The following is a 17,879-nucleotide window of genomic DNA, read 5'->3' on the forward strand; positions in this document are numbered from 1 at the left end:
ATCCTAACGGAAAGAGTTCTGCGCGTGTATGTGTCGATCCTTCGCCGTCCACCTCCTCCAGCACGTTAGGCAACGATGTTGTCTTGTCGATGTCCTCACGAAAAATGAATGTGTCTCACCACCAGAATATCGCTTAAGTATGCTTTTTGTGTGTGATTGAATCGAGAGAAGGTGTGGTTTACGATGGCAATTTGGAAGGCAAACTAGAGGGGAATGAACTCTCTTACTTCGGAACTTTCGGCGACTGAGCAATAATCGATTGCGGGCGCATACAATATTGGATACGGAAATATCCTACTGATGGGGAAGAATAATCTTCTGAAGCTATCCTGTTAATTGCGATTGATTGAAAAACCACAAAACCAAATGTATTTGGTCACAGTGTTACATGGATAGAAAACATTCAATTAAACTCTTTCACATGAATATATTTTGAAAATTCCCAGAGGAACTAGCAGATTATTTTCAGTAACGATTAGATATTTCCACATTTTCCTCGATACTGGAAGCCCACCAGTGGTTAATGCCAACTCGATAACCACCTGTTAATAGCACTTGATTGAAACATATTTGGTCACAGTGTTACATGGATAGAAAACATTCAATTAAACTCTTTCACATGAATATATTTTGAAAATTCCCAGAGGAACTGGCAGATTATTTTCAGTAACGATTAGATATTTCCACATTTTCCTCGATACTGGAAGCCCACCAGTGGTTAATGCCAACTCGATAACCACCTGTTAATAGCACTTGATTGAAACATATTTGGTCACAGTGTAACATGGATAGAAAACATTCAATTAAACTCTTTCACATGAATATATTTTGAAAATTCCCAGAGGAACTGGCAGATTATTTTCAGTAACGATTAGTTATTTCCACATTTTCCTCGATACTGGAAGCCCACCAGTGGTTAATGCCAACTCGATAACCACCTGTTAATAGCACTTGATTGAAACATATTTGGTCACAGTGTTACATGGATAGAAAACATTCAATTAAACTCTTTCACATGAATATATTTTGAAAATTCCCAAAGGAACTGGCAGATTATTTTCCAGCAATGATTAGATCTTTCCGGAACTTTCTCGATGCTGAATGGCATCCTAACGGAAAGAGTTCTGCGCGTGTATGTGTCGATCCTTCGCCGTCCACCTCCTCCAGCACGTTAGGCAACGATGTTGTATTGTCGATGTCCTCACGAAAAATGAATGTGTCTCACCACCAGAATATCGCTTAAGTATGCTTTTTGTGTGTGATTGAATCGAGAGAAGGTGTGGTTTACGATGGCAATTTGGAAGGCAAACTAGAGGGGAATGAACTCTCTGACTTCGGAACTTTCGGCGACTGAGCAATAATCGATTGCGGGCGCATACAATATTGGATACGGAAATATCCTACTGATGGGGAAGAATAATCTTCTGAAGCTATCCTGTTAATTGCGATTGATTGAAAAACCACAAAACCAAATGTATTTGGTCACAGTGTTACATGGATAGAAAACATTCAATTAAACTCTGTCACATGAATATATTTTGAAAATTCCTAGAGGAACTAGCAGATTATTTTCAGTAACGATTAGATATTTCCACATTTTCCTCGATACTGGAAGCCCACCATTGGTTAATGCCAACTCGATAACCACCTGTTAATAACACTTGATTGAAACATATTTGGTCACAGTGTAACATGGATAGAAAACATTCAATTAAACTCTTTCACATGAATATATTTTGAAAATTCCCAGAGGAACTGGCAGATTATTTTCAGTAACGATTAGATATTTCCACATTTTTCTCGATACTGGAAGCCCACCAGTGGTTAATGCCAACTCGATAACCACCTGTTAATAGCCGCGCGTGTATGTGTGTGTAGCGATGTCTTCCCAGGGAACCGTTTGTGGCATCACTCTCCTCCTGATAGATTCCCTTCTGGCCTAGGGTGCACAAACAGGCTCTTGGTGACACCTTTCATCCGCGCTTTCATGATAAATAAAGAGCTTCACCGCAACAGCGACAACATGCTCCAATCGCTGTTCAATTAGAACTGAGTGGATTTCCGAGCGCCGCTCGCTTATATACCGATTGGTGATTTCAATAGCCTGTTTTGAAAGCAATTTTAAGACTATTGAAACAAGTTTTTGGATTAAAAAGTAACAAGTATATAACGCGTAGACATTTTATCTTTCGAATGAAGTGTTTATCATACCATTTCGTTCAGTTGTTTAGGAGCTATTAACGCTCAAAATCTCGGTCTCCGGCGTAACGCTTTCGTTTTCGAAACTTTGATTTTACACTCCGGTATAGAAATGAAAGACGTAGTCCTACGTCAAAAAATATATTTGTACATTAATCAAATTATAAAGAAACTACGCCGTTGGTGCAATTGTATGCGAGGGGCTCATGGCTAGCCTCGATTCAATTAATCAAACGAGCGCGCTTGAATTTTTGTTTATTCTACATTATGGTATATATTTTGCGCAAGCGCGAAGCGCACGCTGTTGATTATTTAATTTTTATTTTGTTTTGCTGGCCTTAACCATCGCTGAAGGTCGCGATTTTGTTGGCCCTCATAAAAAAGATATTACGTTTCGTCTTCGGACGATAGGTCTATACAGGTAAACTTCGATATAACGTACATTTCACTTTCAAAATTGTACGTTGTATCGAATTGTACGTTATATCGAAGCATAATAAAGTACCCACAAACGTAGTCTATAATACATTATTGTGTTGCTGTTTTAGTAAAGCTAATGAATAACTTCAATCAGAAGACGAAGCCAGCCTTTCTCATGATGTTTCCCTTCGTACTGTTGATTAAAGTTTGATTCATTTAGAATCCGGAATCACAAAACCATCTGTATTTCGAGATTGATTGGAGGTACAAAACTTGTTTTAGCATCACAATACAGATAATTTATTGTTCTATTAGAAAAAAAATTGTTTTTTTTTCCTTAACACTTTGGAAATGTGTACGTTATATCGAGGTAAAATGTACGTTATATCGAGTGACGTTATATCGAGGGTACGTTATAACGAGGGTAGGTTGTATCGAAGTTTCCCTGTATTGCAATTTCCTACATGATAGCTATTTTTTTTTTCAGTGTTTAGGTGTTTTGGTTGTGTGATTTTTGCATTCCATCGTGTTTAAACTACTGACATGAGTTTGGAAACGTTGAAGTGAACTTTACACAATTTTGTTTTGTTTGGGGGGGGTTTTGTTGACTAAACCGCCCCATCAGTGAAATCTCTTTATTTTTGTTGCGAATCTGTTTATATTCCTAATCTGTTTTATTTTATTTTTTTCAGTGTTCGGGTGACTCACTTCTTGTTGTCCTTCTGTTGACTTCTGGCTGCTCGTTGTTCCGTACCTCTCCGGATCCGCTACCGTGCTGGCGTTCTCCGGCCTCCGGTTTCCTCCGCGACTCATCTCGGGAGTGGAGGGGGGATCTGCTTTCACCAGATCCTTCTTGGAGTGTCCAGTTGGGTCCAAATCGATGACCATTTTTGCAGAATACTGCTTGACTTGTAAATGCTATTTATTCTGGTTGGTCAGGTGGCTACTGTCGGCTTCACGATTTCACTGTGTCTGCGATTCTAATTTTACGTAAACGGCTTCAATAGTTTCCGCTGGGGTCCAATTTCTTCCCCATCTTGGTGATTTCCACTTTCACCATCTTTTCACTGAATGTTTCGTTACTCAATTTATTCACACTCGCACTGCGTCCGGTCGGTTCAAAAGTTCATTTAGCGAATTTTTCTTTGCTTAAATGATTCATATTCACACCGTACCGGGTTGGTTGGGACCTAACACACACAACACAACACCACAGTAGGCTCTAAACTCTGCGTTTAAATTCACTTTAACACGCGATAACAGCATCGGATCTGTCCGTTCACTCGTGACTCGGTGTCACTGGTCGCCAAGTAGCATCTAAAGGAAACTCTGGGTCTGACTGACTGTCAATTGATTCTGTTTATTTCCATGTCTCTGCTTAAATACTAGTTTACACTTATTTTCTTAACTCTACACAAAACGTAACGTAATTTACTGGGCGGAGAAAAGACGACAGCAACAGAAGGAATTAATGGAAAAAGAGTTGGCTCAGGAAAAGGAAATGTTGGAAAAGCGTTTGGCTGATGAACAGGAATTCCAACAGCGACGTCAACAACTTCGTGACCAGTTCAAAGATACGAAATTACCACTACAGTACGAGAGCGATGAAGATGCTGCAAATGGAGCAGAAGGCAATAACGGAGGAGATAATGTAAACAAAGTATATCAATGGATGCAATCTTCTATACCACAAGATCCTCGCGGTGCGTATCCCAAGGTACTGGCGCCTAAAGCGCACAATAAGCTACACGTATCCGATGTAGTAGCAGAAAATGTGGAAAAGGAAAGGAAAATCAATGTTGCATTACCTAAACAGCATTCGTTCGACACACAACTAAAAACCAATCTCTCGTTACTGAAAGAGCATTCGTTCGATAAACAACCGGAAACTATTGCTAGAGCACCGTCTGATCCAACGCTTAATATGAATCACAGAAACCAAACTGTAGAAAATCAAAATCAAGTGAAGTCAGTACCACCAACAGCATCCACGAGAATACTTCGTGAGCTCATAGAGGACCCGGAATACGAAGACGTTAATTTGGATGAAGCGATACGTGAACGAGAATTAACAGAGCAGGAAGCCGCTGTAATCCGAAATGTATTGAGCCGTAGGAGACAATACGGGTCGGGGTTGCCTCGAGATGTTGTATGCCGGGGTCCGACCAGGGAACAGCTAGCTGCGCGACAGGCCGTGTCTAAGAATTTACCCGTATTCAGGGGCGAGCCAGAGGTGTGGCCTCTATTCATCAGTTGTTATGAATATACAACAGCAGCTTGTGGTTTTACTAACACCGATAACCTGAAACGACTTCAAGACAGCTTGCAAGGATTGGCGAAAGAAGCAGTGCAGAGCAGATTACTACTACCCGATTCGGTTCCAGATGTGATCGAGGATCTTCGGAAACTATTCGGCAGTCCGGAGAAACTTCTCAAATCGCTGATAGCGAAAGTACGCAGAACACAATCTCCTCGTTTAGACAGACTGGAAACATTCCTTTATTTTGGGATCACCGTGAAACAGTTGTGTGATCATCTTGAAGCGGCAGGTTTACATGATCACTTAAACAACCCAATGCTAGTCCAGGAGTTAGTTAGAAAGCTTCCTTCAGAATACAAATTAGATTGGGTACGCTTCAAGCGTGGCAAAGTAGGAGCTCCACTAAGAATATTTACAGATTTCATTAGCGAGATAGTGTCTGAAGTATCTGAAGTAGCTGATTTTGAAACTGGTGATAAGATCATTATAGAACGGGGAAATCCCAAAGGAAAAAGGAAAGAGTTTGTCCATACTCACAACACACGTAGCTCTGAAACTAAAAGCGATTATAATCAAAGTCATAAAAGTAAACGACCATGCATTGTCTGTAAAAGAACGGACCATAAGGTGAGATTCTGTGACGATTTCGCCAAGTTGAATCTGCAGGAAAGGTTTAAAATTGATGAAACTAACAAGCTTTGCCAATTGTGCTTGTGTGAGCACGGTAAAAGCAAATGCACTTATAACGTCCGCTGCAATGTGAGGAACTGCAAAGGAGGGCATCATTCATTACTCCATAGAGTAGACGAAGTGGGGCAAGTCACTCGAGTTCAGTTCAACACGCATGTTTGCGCAGGTCGTTCCGTAATTTTTCGAACCATTCCAATCACACTTTATTATGGCAAAACTGCAGTTGATTCCGTTGTATTTTTGGATGAAGGGGCATCCACAACCCTGACCGAGAGTGCTGTCGCAGCTCAGCTTAGTGCAAAAGGTATTCCCGAGCCACTGATAGTCATGTGGACAGCAAATATAAAGCGATATGAAAACGATTCCAGAAGGCTGAATCTTTCTATTTCTGCCAGGAATTCGACAGTTAAATATTCGCTATGCGCAGTTCGGACGGTGAAAGAATTGGTATTACCACAACAATGTCCACGTTTCCAGGAAATCGTTGAGCGCTACGAGCATTTGCATGGCATTCCTGTAGTTGATCACAATAGTGATGTACCGAGAGTTCTTATAGGTCTAGACAATTTACACCTATTCGCGCCTCTTGAATCTCGTATAGGAGCGCCAGGCGAGCCAATCGCTGTACGTTCTTTACTCGGTTGGACGATCTATGGTCCGGAGGATAAACGAATATCATCAAAAGCGTATATTAATCATCATGTTATCCAGGCGATCAGTAATCAAGATATACATGACTTGTTCCAAATACAATATAAACTAGATGAAGGTGGCATTTCTGGCGTAACGCAACCGGAGTCGGGCGAGATAATTCGAGCCCGAGAAATTTTAGAACGTACAACCAAACGCATAGGAGATCGCTTCGAGACGGGATTGATCTGGAAGCATGACAATCCAACCTTCCCAGATAGCTACTTTATGGCATTTAAACGAATGAAGGCGCTAGAGAATAGATTGTCAAAAAACCCTGAATTACAGCAAAATATTTTTGATCAAATCAGGAACTATCAAAAGAAAGGTTACTGTCATAAAGCCTCCAACGATGAGCTGAAAAATACAGACCCTTCCAAAGTATGGTATTTACCACTAAATGTGGTCCTCAATCCCAAAAAGCCTAGTAAGGTGCGCTTAGTTTGGGACGCAGCGGCGGTAGTCGATGGAATGTCGTTAAATACGAATCTATTAAAAGGTCCTGATTTACTCACATCACTTCCTGCCGTTATCAGCAAATTTAGAGAACGTCGAATTGCCGTGGGAGGTGACATAAAGGAAATGTACCATCAAATACGAATCATAGAATCTGATAAACAAGCGCAGCGATTTTTGTTTCGATTCGATACCACGACCATGCCAGATGTTTACATAATGGATGTGGCAACGTTTGGGTCACCTAGCTCCCCCTGTTCAGCACAATTTATAAAAAATAAAAACGCTAAGGAATATGTTTCTCAGTACCCAGACGCAGTGATGGCGATCATCGATCGCCACTACGTCGATGACTATTACGACAGTGTCGACACGGAGGAAGATGCCGTGCAGCGCGCATCTGATGTTCGTTTCATCCTTTCCATGGCGGGTTTCCAAATTAGAAATTGGACGTCGAATTCACGGAAAGTGCTCCGTGCTCTAGGTGAGAACAAAACTGAACACCTGGTTCATTTCCACCTGGATAAAACGGCCGAAAATGAACGAGTACTTGGTATCGCTTGGGATCCAATCAATGATGTTTTGTCGTTTCTGGCTCCCTCCAAGGAGCACTGCAGTTCAAATGCCCATGAAGTAAAGCGTTCTACGAAACGCATTGTGCTTAGCACGGTAATGTCTCTCTTCGATCCGAGGGGTTTGTTGGCACCTGGGAAAAATGTTGTCCTGGGAAAAATGTTGATCCAGGATCTCTGGCGTACAGGGTGTGAATGGGATCAGCCTATAGCCGGGAAAAATTACGAAAAGTGGATCCAGTGGATGTATCTGATCATGGACATAGGCGAAATAAAGATTCCGAGAAGTTATTTCGGTAACGTTCATTCAAACGACTTTGGATCGATCCAACTACATGTTTTTACCGATGCCGGAGAGAGTGCCTACGGATGCGTAGGTTTTTTGAGGATAATAGTTGAGGGAATCGTTAAGTGCTCGCTGATAGTGGCGCGTTCCAAAGTTGCGCCCTTGAAGCAACTTTCAATCCCACGCTTGGAACTGCAAGCCGCAGTATTGGGAGCTAGAATGGCGACGACAATTCGGCAAAATCATTCTCTAAATATTCAACAAATGTTCTACTGGACTGATTCGCAGACAGTATTGTCTTGGATCAAATCCGACCAACGACAATACAAACAATTCGTCGGATTTAGAATTGGAGAGATACTCAGCCGTACAAAAATATCGGAGTGGAACTGGGTACCTACGAAGCAAAACATTGCAGATTTGCTAACGAAGTGGTCTCGATCTCCTGATTTATCACCGGGAAGTTCGTGGTTCCGGGGGCCCAACTTTCTCTATTCGGTCCAGGACAGTTGGCCAAAACAGCGTGAAACGTCTGCTAACGTCAAAACAGAAATGAAGGCGATTCATTTGTTCCACGAAATAATTCTACAAAAAAATTTAATTAATTTCGATAACATATCCAAATGGATCGTCTTAGTACGGACCGTAGCATGTGTATTAAGGTTCATTTCCAATTGCAGAAGAAAATCTCGAAATGAACCGATCGAAAGTTTCAAAGCAACCAAGCAACAAGAGAAAATAATAATCTGCGACTGTCTGCGAGTAAACAACAACAAACCCAACAGTACATCCCTGGCTCTTACTTTGCTATAAAGCGCTGAGTTCCCAGTTGTGAAACAATAACGCGAGAGAAGTACTTGTGAGAGTCAGTTAGAATTTGTTTTGTTTTTTGCTTTGTTTTTTTTTGTCATGTCTGTAAATAGAGAGAGAGGAGAATAAAAAAAAACATTGTTGTTCAGTTTTTGTGCAGTATAAGTAATTGTTGAGACATGTTCCTGAATGTAAAATAAAAAATGTAGTTTGATATTTGTAAGAATAAATGTATTTTGTGCTGTGAAATCTGTGAAGTTTATTCAACCACCAAGTGGAAGCAATCAGGGAACCCCAGAGGAATAGTTGGAATTGCTGTACAATTGCCACCATCAGTGTTGTACCACCCACCACCCGCTGGAATACGGGTTTATAAGGAGGATATTGGTTGGAATACAACATTTTGGTCCTTCGAACCGGATCCAACGAATCAGAACCAAGGATTTGACCATTATAACGTCACCAACAAGTACTCGGACTGGCAATTGAGGACAACCTATTTATCGCAAAAAGAATAATTGATCGGCAGCCATCACTACACAGCACAAATCACAAAAAGGAACAATTGCAATCGTTTGGACACCCACCGGCAGTTATTTTTGTTCAGGTTAGTTAGAGCAAATAATACCTATATGTCCAGCGAAGCTCGCACCATAGTTCGGTACTAACACTGGTTCATTTCCGGAATTCACGTTTTCGAGAACGGGATCGTTAACGAGGATTGAAAATCAACAATCGCAATTGTTGGATTGAGCGCTACATGAACATCCACTTATACATATCTGGAACGCCACGTGAACCAACATTTTGATTGATCCACCACCCACTAAGTTCACCATAAGGAGGCCAGCCACCCTGCATCGCTGTTTTATTGAGTGCTGCATACGAAGAGGAAGTTCATCTGAAATTTTGCCTGGGTGAGTGCATTAGAATAGTATATGCGCCGAAGCTAGGCAAGATTAATACACGTTTTAAAATAAATTTGTATCCTCTTCGATTCATTCATACAACCCACTTCCCTGCACATCAATGAGTGTATTGGTCTACAAGTAAACATATACTGGTTCATTGGTTAATTGTTGCAATTGGGCAATTTCTACTGGTTCATTGATTGGCGCGACGATTAGTTCTCCGGGTGAGTTGGAACTGTATATGTCCACCGAAGTTATTTTACGGAATATTACATAAAATACCCCACCTCTTCGCTAAAACACCTGCCCCATCGGAGTACAAAGTAAAAATTGCTTGGCGATTACAATCTCATCGCTAGACTGTTCGCACATCACATTGGGTGCATCGGTTTACGTTGTAAGGTAAACTACACTAGTATATGCCTAGCGGAGCTAGGACTTCGATAGATATCTACCAACACGTTCAATCCTTTTCAACAACGGTGCCGATAACGTTCCATCAACATGCCGCCAGTAATATCCGCTGCTAAGAAGGCTCCTTCGCTGAAGCTGCTCATAGCGAGGTTGAACGATGTCCAGGCTTCTTTCAACGACATCTGGCGTTTCGTGGAATACTACGAAGAAAATGCAACTGTTACAGATGTTGACATTCGGTTAGAGAAGGTAGATGAGCTATGGGAGAAGTTTTGTGATACATTGGTAGAGATTAGGGCACATGAAGATTATCTCGCGGATGAGGAATCGTACGATAAGGACCGACAGGAATTTAGTGATAGGTATTATCGAGCCAAATCATTCCTCGTAGATAAATCTAAGAAGCTGCAGGGTCCAATGGGGCTGGAACAGTCTGTTCGAATGAACGATTCAGTGGTTTATGGTGTTGATCGCGTGCGTCTCCCTCAAATAAGTTTACCTTCATTCAATGGGGACATAGATGAGTGGCTGAGTTTCCGAGATCTATTCACTTCACTCATCCACCATAAAACGGAGTTACCAGAGGTGGAGAAGTTCCACTACCTCAAGGGTTGTCTTCAGGGGGAACCGAAAAGCCTGATAGATCCGCTGAAAATTACAAGGGCCAATTATCAAATTGCCTGGGATATGTTGTTGAAGCGTTTTGATAACAGTAAACAGTTGAGGAAACGTCAAGTACAATCGCTATTTAAGCTTCCAACATTAACCAAGGAATCAGTCAGCGAACTTCACATCTTGTTAGAGGGATTCGAGAGGGTCGTGAAAAATTTAGATCAAGTCATAGAACCGGAGGACTATAAGGATCTACTGCTTGTCCACATACTTACAGCACGACTTGACCCGGTAACACGCAGAGGCTGGGAGGAATTCTCTACGTCGAAGGAGCAAGATACATTGTCCGACTTAACGGACTTCATTCGGCGACGTGTTCAAATGCTTGAATCTCTTCCCAGCAAATCCGTTGATGTTAAAGGACCAAACCCACTCCAACAGTTTTCGAAACCGAGAACAGCGTTTACGAAAACCAATTATAGCAGCATGCAGAGTTTCGAAGGGCGTTGTGTGGCCTGTAAGGGCGAGCATCTATTGTACCAATGTCAAGTGTTTCATCGGCTAGAGGTAGCGGAAAGAGACGCACTTTTAAGGACCCATTCGCTTTGCCGCAATTGTTTTCGGGTAGGACATCAGGCGAAGGATTGTAAATCCAAGTTTTCCTGTCGAAAATGCCAGGGTCGACACCATACATTGGTATGCTTCAAGACAGAAAGGGAAGGCTTCATGAAGGGTACGGTGGTTGCAAAGGGCAAGGAATCTGGATCAAAGGCATCAACTTCAACCCAAACAGCAAATGTGTCAACCAAAACCGTTTGCACAACGCAGCAGTTCTCTTCTCAGGTGTTACTGGCTACTGCTGTTGTCTTGATGGTGGATGATAGTGGTCAGGTGTTCCCCGCTCGTGCTTTATTGGATTCAGGTTCCGAGAGTAATTTTATATCAGAACGGCTGAGTCAGCGGATGTGTGTCAGCCGAGAAAGAGTGGATATATCGGTTCTAGGAATAGGTGAAGCAGCTACAGAAGTCAAATACCGAATTCGGGCGATGGTACGGTCGCGAGTGTCCGAATACTCGAGGGACATGGATTTTTTAATACTGTCGAAGGTCACAGTGAATCTTCCGACTTTAACGGTTAATACGGAAGGGTGGTCGATTCCAAACGGTGTTGAGCTGGCTGATCCTGCATTCTTCCAATCGAAAGGAGTGGACGTTGTCTTGGGCATCGAAGCATTCTTCGAGTTTTTCGGAACTGGTAGAAAAATTACGTTAGGTGAGAGACTACCAGCGTTGAATGAATCAGTCTTCGGCTGGGTAGTGTGTGGAGGTTTGTTAGTACCGAGTCAATCAATTCAAGTCAACTGCAACATATCTGCATCAGGAAACTTGGAGTCATTGGTCGCAAGATTCTGGGAATATGAAGAGATTGGAGTATCAAACTATTATTCGCCGGAAGAAACTCGCTGTGCAGAACATTTTGAACGAACGGTACAGCGTGGAATAGATGGCCGATTCACGGTGACATTGCCCAAGGATGAGGGTGTCCTTCGTAGATTAGGAAAATCGAAAGAAATCGCACTAAGACGTTTGCAGGGAACCGAACGAAGACTGTTGCGTGATACTCTACTACGTGATCAGTATTTGGCGGTCACATGAGAAGGGTTGATAAGGTTTCTGATGAGGTTCAACGATGTTATCTACCTCATCACCCGGTAGTCAAGGAGACTAGCACTACCACAAAACTACGTGTTGTTTTTGATGCATCTTGTAAAACTTCGACAGGAGTATCATTAAATGACGGATTGCTGGTGGGGCCAGTGATTCAGGAAGATCTACGATCAATAATTCTTCGGTGTCGCACGAAGCAGATCATGCTCGTTGCCGATGTAGAGAAGATGTTCAGGCAAATAAACATCTGTCAAAAGGATAAACCACTGCAATCGATTCTCTGGCGATCTTCTCCCGACGACGAGCCAGAGACCTACGAGCTGGGCACGGTCACGTACGGCACTAAACCTGCACCATTTCTTGCTACTCGTACACTTAAGCAGCTTGCCATGGAAGAAGTCAGTCGTTTTCCTCTGGCAGCCAAGGCAGTTTGTGAGGATACCTACATGGACGATATCATTACCGGAGCGGATGCAGCGGATTTGGCCATCGAGTTGAGGATGCAGCTCGATAAAATGATGAGTGCTGGTGGGTTTCACCTCCGGAAGTGGGCGTCGAGTTCTCAATTAGTTTTAGAAGGAATCAAAGAGGAAAATTTAGCGATTCGAGACTTGTAGGGTATTAATTTGTACCCAGATCCGTCAGTGAAGACACTGGGCCTGACTTGGCTGCCGAAAACAGACACTTTAAAGTTTCAATTCAATATTCCGTTACCGATTACAACCACAGCACTATCTAAGCGACAAATCCTTTCGGTAATAGCTACGCTGTTCGACCCTTTGGGACTCCTGGGAGTTACTATTACAAGAGCCAAGATATTTATGCAAATGTTGTGGACGTTGAAAGATGAAAAGGATGAAAGGATGAATTGGGATACCCCGGTACCTTCGACGGTGGGTGAGATCTGGCGCAGTTATCACCGACAGCTTTCACTACTAAATGAAATCCGGATTGAACGCTGTGTTATAATACCAGATCCAATTCTGGTCGAGATACATTGCTTCTCTGATGCGTCTGAGAAAGCATATGGAGCATGTGTATACATCAAGAGCATGGATTCGAGTGGAAGTATAAGAGTTAGGTTGCTATCGTCCAAATCAAGGGTTGCTCCATTAAAATCGCAGTCTATTCCGAGATTAGAGCTTTGTGGGGCACTTCTTGCGGTATTGTTATTCGAGAAGATTCATGATTCTACGAGGATATCAGCTCAAACATATTTTTGGACGGATTCGACGTGTGTTCTACATTGGATTGCATCTTCACCATCTAATTGGAATGTTTTCGTCGCCAATAGAGTCGCGAAAATTCAAACATTGTCCGAAGGTTGTCATTGGAGACACGTAGCAGGAGTTGACAATCCAGCAGATTTGATTTCTAGGGGGATATCCCCAGAAGACGTCATCGGCAATACAATTTGGTGGCAAGGTCCAGCATGGTTAGAGAAGGGTCCCGATTATTGGCCGACATTCCCGGAAAATTTAGTAGCTGACGAAGGTGATGAGGAAAGGCGCCGAGTCATATCAACCAACGTGGCTTCAGAAAAGTGGACTCAAATGATTGGTATTTCGCGAAGTTTGGAGCTTTCGTCGATTTGATACGACGTACAGCTTATTGGCTACGATTGATAAAATTGCTTCGCGAACCCAAAAACACTCGTAAGGACACTACATTCCTATCCACAAGCGAGCTGAAAGAGGCAGAAAGATTTCTGATTTCGAAGGTTCAACAAGAATGTTTTTATCCGGAATGGAGAACCCTCTCTAAAGGTGAAACGATTCCACGCAAATCTCCGCTGCGCTGGTATAACCCATATATATCTACGGATGGATTGATAAGAGTTGGAGGACGATTAAAGCATTCTAAAGAATCCGAAGATAAGAAGCATCCAATTGTTTTGCCCGCTAGGCACCATTTTACGAGATTGATTATAAGACACTATCATGAGAAGTTGCTTCACGCAGGACCTCAACTGCTACTAGGAGCAATAAGACTCCGATATTGGCCATTAGGTGGAAGGAATCTCGCTCGCTACACTGTGCATCACTGCCAAAAGTGTTATCGATCAAAACCGTCTGCAATCCAGCAGTTCATGGGAGAGCTGCCATCGGCACGGGTCACCGTATCTCGTCCGTTCTCACGAACGGGCGTTGACTACTTCGGACCACTTTATCTAAGATTAGCCCCGCGACGACCAGCAGTGAAGGCCTATGTAGCGATCTTCGTTTGTATGTGTACCAAGGCAGTACACTTAGAGCTGGTGAGTGATTTATCTACCGACCGGTTTCTGCAAGCGCTGCGGAGATTTATCTCAAGGAGAGGGATGTGTACGGATATTTACTCCGACAATGGCACCAACTTCATCGGAGCTCGCAATAAACTTCGGGAAGTATTGAAATTGCTGAGAGATAGCAGCCACCGAAATCAAGTGTACAAGGAGTGTTCCAATCAAGGGATTCAATGGCACTTTAATCCACCTAGCGCGCCACACTTCGGAGGATTGTGGGAGGCAGCCGTACGATCAGCAAAAAACCATTTATTGAAGGTTCTTGGTGAGAGTGTGGCGACTCCCGAGGATATGAGCACATTGCTCGTTCAAGTGGAAGGATGCCTTAATTCAAGACCGTTAACACAAATGTTTGAGGACCCGAATGACTTGGAACCGTTGACACCGGCCCATTTCCTCATAGGAACTTCTTTACAGGCGATTCCGGAAGAAAATGTGGAAACAATGCCCACTAATCGTTTGAATTATTGGCAGTTAATCCAGAAACGGCTACAAGACTTCTGGAAGAGATGGCGTAGAGATTATTTGGCCCAGCTGCAAGGAAGGATGAAGCGATGGAAACCACCTGTTGACATCGTAGTTGGTAGGTTGGTAATCATTCAAGACGACAATCAGCCCCCTATGCGGTGGAAAATGGGAAGAATTATGGAGGTACATCCTGGGGATGATGGAATTGTGCGGGTGGTGACACTTAAAACATCTGCAGGAATATTGAAACGACCGGTGGAAAAATTATGCGTTTTGCCAATCGAAGAACCCAGCAATTAAGCCTTTGGACGTAAATTTGTTGCTCCCAGATTCCTTTCCCGTCGAAGAGGTTTTTTGTGTCATTTCAGAAATATGGTATTTCAGGGTGGGTGAGGATGTCTGCGAGTAAACAACAACAAACCCAACAGTACATCCCTGGCTCTTACTTTGCTATAAAGCGCTGAGTTCCCAGTTGTGAAACAATAACGCGAGAGAAGTACTTGTGAGAGTCAGTTAGAATTTGTTTTGTTTTTTGCTTTGTTTTTTTTGTCATGTCTGTAAATAGAGAGAGAGGAGAGTAAAAAAAAACATTGTTGTTCAGTTTTTGTGCAGTATAAGTAATTGTTGAGACATGTTCCTGAATGTAAAATAAAAAATGTAGTTTGATATTTGTAAGAATAAATGTATTTTGTGCTGTGAAATCTGTGAAGTTTATTCAACCACCAAGTGGAAGCAATCAGGGAACCCCAGAGGAATAGTTGGAATTGCTGTACAATTGCCACCATCAGTGTTGTACCACCCACCACCCGCTGGAATACGGGTTTATAAGGAGGATATTGGTTGGAATACAACAGCGACGTTCCAGCGTTGGTAGTACCGCTGAGGCAACACGAATATCAAGAAGCTGAAAATATATTGTTCAAGAGCGCCCAGAGTGAAGCATTTGGAGATGAAATTAAGGTATTCCTGAGGAATCAACAACGACCTTCAAATGAGTGGGTTAGTATCGATAAATCGAGCCAGCTTTTCAAGCTAACGCCACTCATTGACACGGCTGGTGTACTTCGCATGGAAGGACGAGTTGAAAGAGCAGAATTCTTGCCATTCGACATGAGATTTCCGGTCATACTCCCGAAAGATCACGCTATCACTGAGAAGTTGGTCCGCGGATATCATGAGAAATATGGTCATGCGTTTCGAGGAACGGTTAAGAATGAAATCAGACAACGGTTTTTAATTCCGAAAATCAACTCAGTCCTGTCGAAGGTTGAGAAAACATGCATGTGGTGCAAAATAAGAAAAAATAATCCGCAATTGCCAAGGATGGCGGCTCTTCCAATCGAGAGACTTATTCCTAATCAACGGCCGTTCACATTTGTCGGTGTGGACTATTTGGGGCCAGTCGAAGTGACAATAGGGCGACGTTCAGAGAAACGCTGGATAGTGGTTTTTACTTGCCTCGTAGTGAGAGCAATCCATCTAGAGGTGGCGTATGATTTAAGTGCACAGTCTTGCATCATGGCAATTCGGCGATTTATATGTCGTCGTGGCCCAGCATCGGTATATTTTTTTTAGGTAATGCACCGAACGAGCCTCACGAATTTGTACCGCCAACAAATGCTGCACAATCGCTCCGAGACGCATATAAGCGTTCACAGCAGTTAGCCAACGAAATGTGGAGAAAATGGGTCAAGGAATACGTACCAACAATCAACCAACGTTCCAAGTGGTTCGCAGAATGCAAACCACTAAAAAAGGGTGATCTAGTGTACATCGTTGAAGGTGATCGTCGCAAAGCCTGGATACGCGCAGTCGTCGAAGAACCGATTACATCATGCGACGGAAGGGTTCGTCAGGCACTTGTTAGGACTAACAGAGGTGTGTTCCGAAGACCAACGGCGAAACTTGCGGTTTTGGAAATTGAAGGAGGTAATACTGCTTCTGAAGATACACCTGAACCAGAATTACGGGTCGGGGATATGTTGGACGCAAAACCGCAGGGTAGTGATAATGCCCCTCGTTAGAATCCTATCCTAGTCCTCGTCCTAATTTTGATTGGTCGATTGATGGTCGATAAAGCAGGAGATATAAACCAATGAATAGAAAAAAAGAACAAAGGTGAAATTATAAGATATTAGAAGTTCAAAAGCAAAAGTTATATATTGAAAGTGAGAATAAAACCAGAAATTAAAGAGGCGAAAAGACGAGAAATTATAAAGAAAAGTAAGGTCTATAGGATGTAAAATGTGATTTACAACTAAAATTTGAATTTCGCCAGGATTTGATGCAAAACGATCAGCAAATCAATTGAATAATTTGTCTGCCATAGAATTTGTTAAGGGAAACTACAGTTTGTATGAATTTATAAAGAACTATATTATAGAATTATTGAAAATAAAATTTATTTACAGCTTTAAGCTGCCGCTAAAAAAGGGCTGATATAAAGAGTTTCCATCATTCAGTTATTCCGAACAGTGCGTATGAAATGATCGTTTTCGCACGTTCCCCATCAAGTAATATTAACCAAACTCTAATCGATTACTCACCAGATATTAAATTTTCATCTGCCGTTGCAATGTATAATGAGGAACGTCGGAAAATTCGAGCTAGTGCTCTGAAAGTTAAATTTTCATTTTTCAATTTTCCGTAATGGTTTTGTTTGTATTGGTGAGAACATCATTTTTTCGACACTGATGTCAGACAACATCATCGAAACAGCTATAAAAACTACTCAATAAACTGTTATTGCTGAATCATAGCGTTTCATGTCATGAAAATCAATTAAATAAAATTGTGTTCATATCGATACAATTTTAATTATAGTAATTATTATGTAAGTTTTAGCAACTTTAACATTAAGAAAATTGTATTGCAGAGCTCGGAACACTGCCATGGCTGCCTCTGCTGTCGAAAATAGTAAACGGAAAAGTATTACATTCAATCAAAATGCTTCGGCCAACGAAGAGAAGGGTGAAGGCTCTCCAATGCGAATATGTGAATAAAACACGATCAACGGAGGAAAATATTAAGGAATTATCAACTATAATCAACTGTTAGATGGTCTGATTTGGTCTCCTCAAACACCTTGGTTTTGAATTTACTGATCACAATAAGTAACTTACCGTAACTTCCCGTGGCG

At 42.2% G+C, this 17,879-nt stretch overlaps 3 protein-coding genes across 3 annotated transcripts; all 3 read left to right on the forward strand.

Moving 5' to 3' along the window:
• The first annotated feature begins 4,090 nt into the window (after window positions 1-4,090).
• LOC129766252 (uncharacterized) lies at window positions 4,091-8,386 on the forward strand. The gene has a single exon (XM_055766768.1). The coding sequence runs from the start codon at window positions 4,091-4,093 to the stop codon at window positions 8,384-8,386; it is 4,296 nt and encodes a 1,431-aa protein (XP_055622743.1).
• A 119-nt stretch (window positions 8,387-8,505) lies between these two features.
• On the forward strand, window positions 8,506-11,976 carry LOC129766253 (uncharacterized). Its single transcript, XM_055766769.1, has 2 exons — window positions 8,506-8,990; window positions 9,085-11,976. Exon 2 carries the CDS (start codon window positions 9,799-9,801, stop codon window positions 11,974-11,976), a length of 2,178 nt encoding a protein of 725 aa, XP_055622744.1. The 5' UTR covers window positions 8,506-8,990; window positions 9,085-9,798.
• Window positions 11,977-14,077: 2,101 nt separating this feature from the next.
• On the forward strand, window positions 14,078-15,040 carry LOC129766254 (uncharacterized). Its single transcript, XM_055766770.1, has one exon. It carries the CDS (start codon window positions 14,078-14,080, stop codon window positions 15,038-15,040), a length of 963 nt encoding a protein of 320 aa, XP_055622745.1.
• Window positions 15,041-17,879: the final 2,839 nt, after the last annotated feature.

This window comes from Toxorhynchites rutilus, chromosome 2 (assembly GCF_029784135.1).
Source record: "Toxorhynchites rutilus septentrionalis strain SRP chromosome 2, ASM2978413v1, whole genome shotgun sequence".
Lineage (NCBI taxonomy): Eukaryota > Metazoa > Arthropoda > Insecta > Diptera > Culicidae > Toxorhynchites > Toxorhynchites rutilus.

Excerpts from the sequence above, each read along its gene's own strand:
- LOC129766252 (XM_055766768.1), top strand. The coding sequence starts at position 4,091 with ATGGAAAAAGAGTTGGCTCAGGAAAAGGAAATGTTGGAAAAGCGTTTG.
- LOC129766253 (XM_055766769.1), top strand. The coding sequence starts at position 9,799 with ATGCCGCCAGTAATATCCGCTGCTAAGAAGGCTCCTTCGCTGAAGCTG.
- LOC129766254 (XM_055766770.1), top strand. The coding sequence starts at position 14,078 with ATGGGAGAGCTGCCATCGGCACGGGTCACCGTATCTCGTCCGTTCTCA.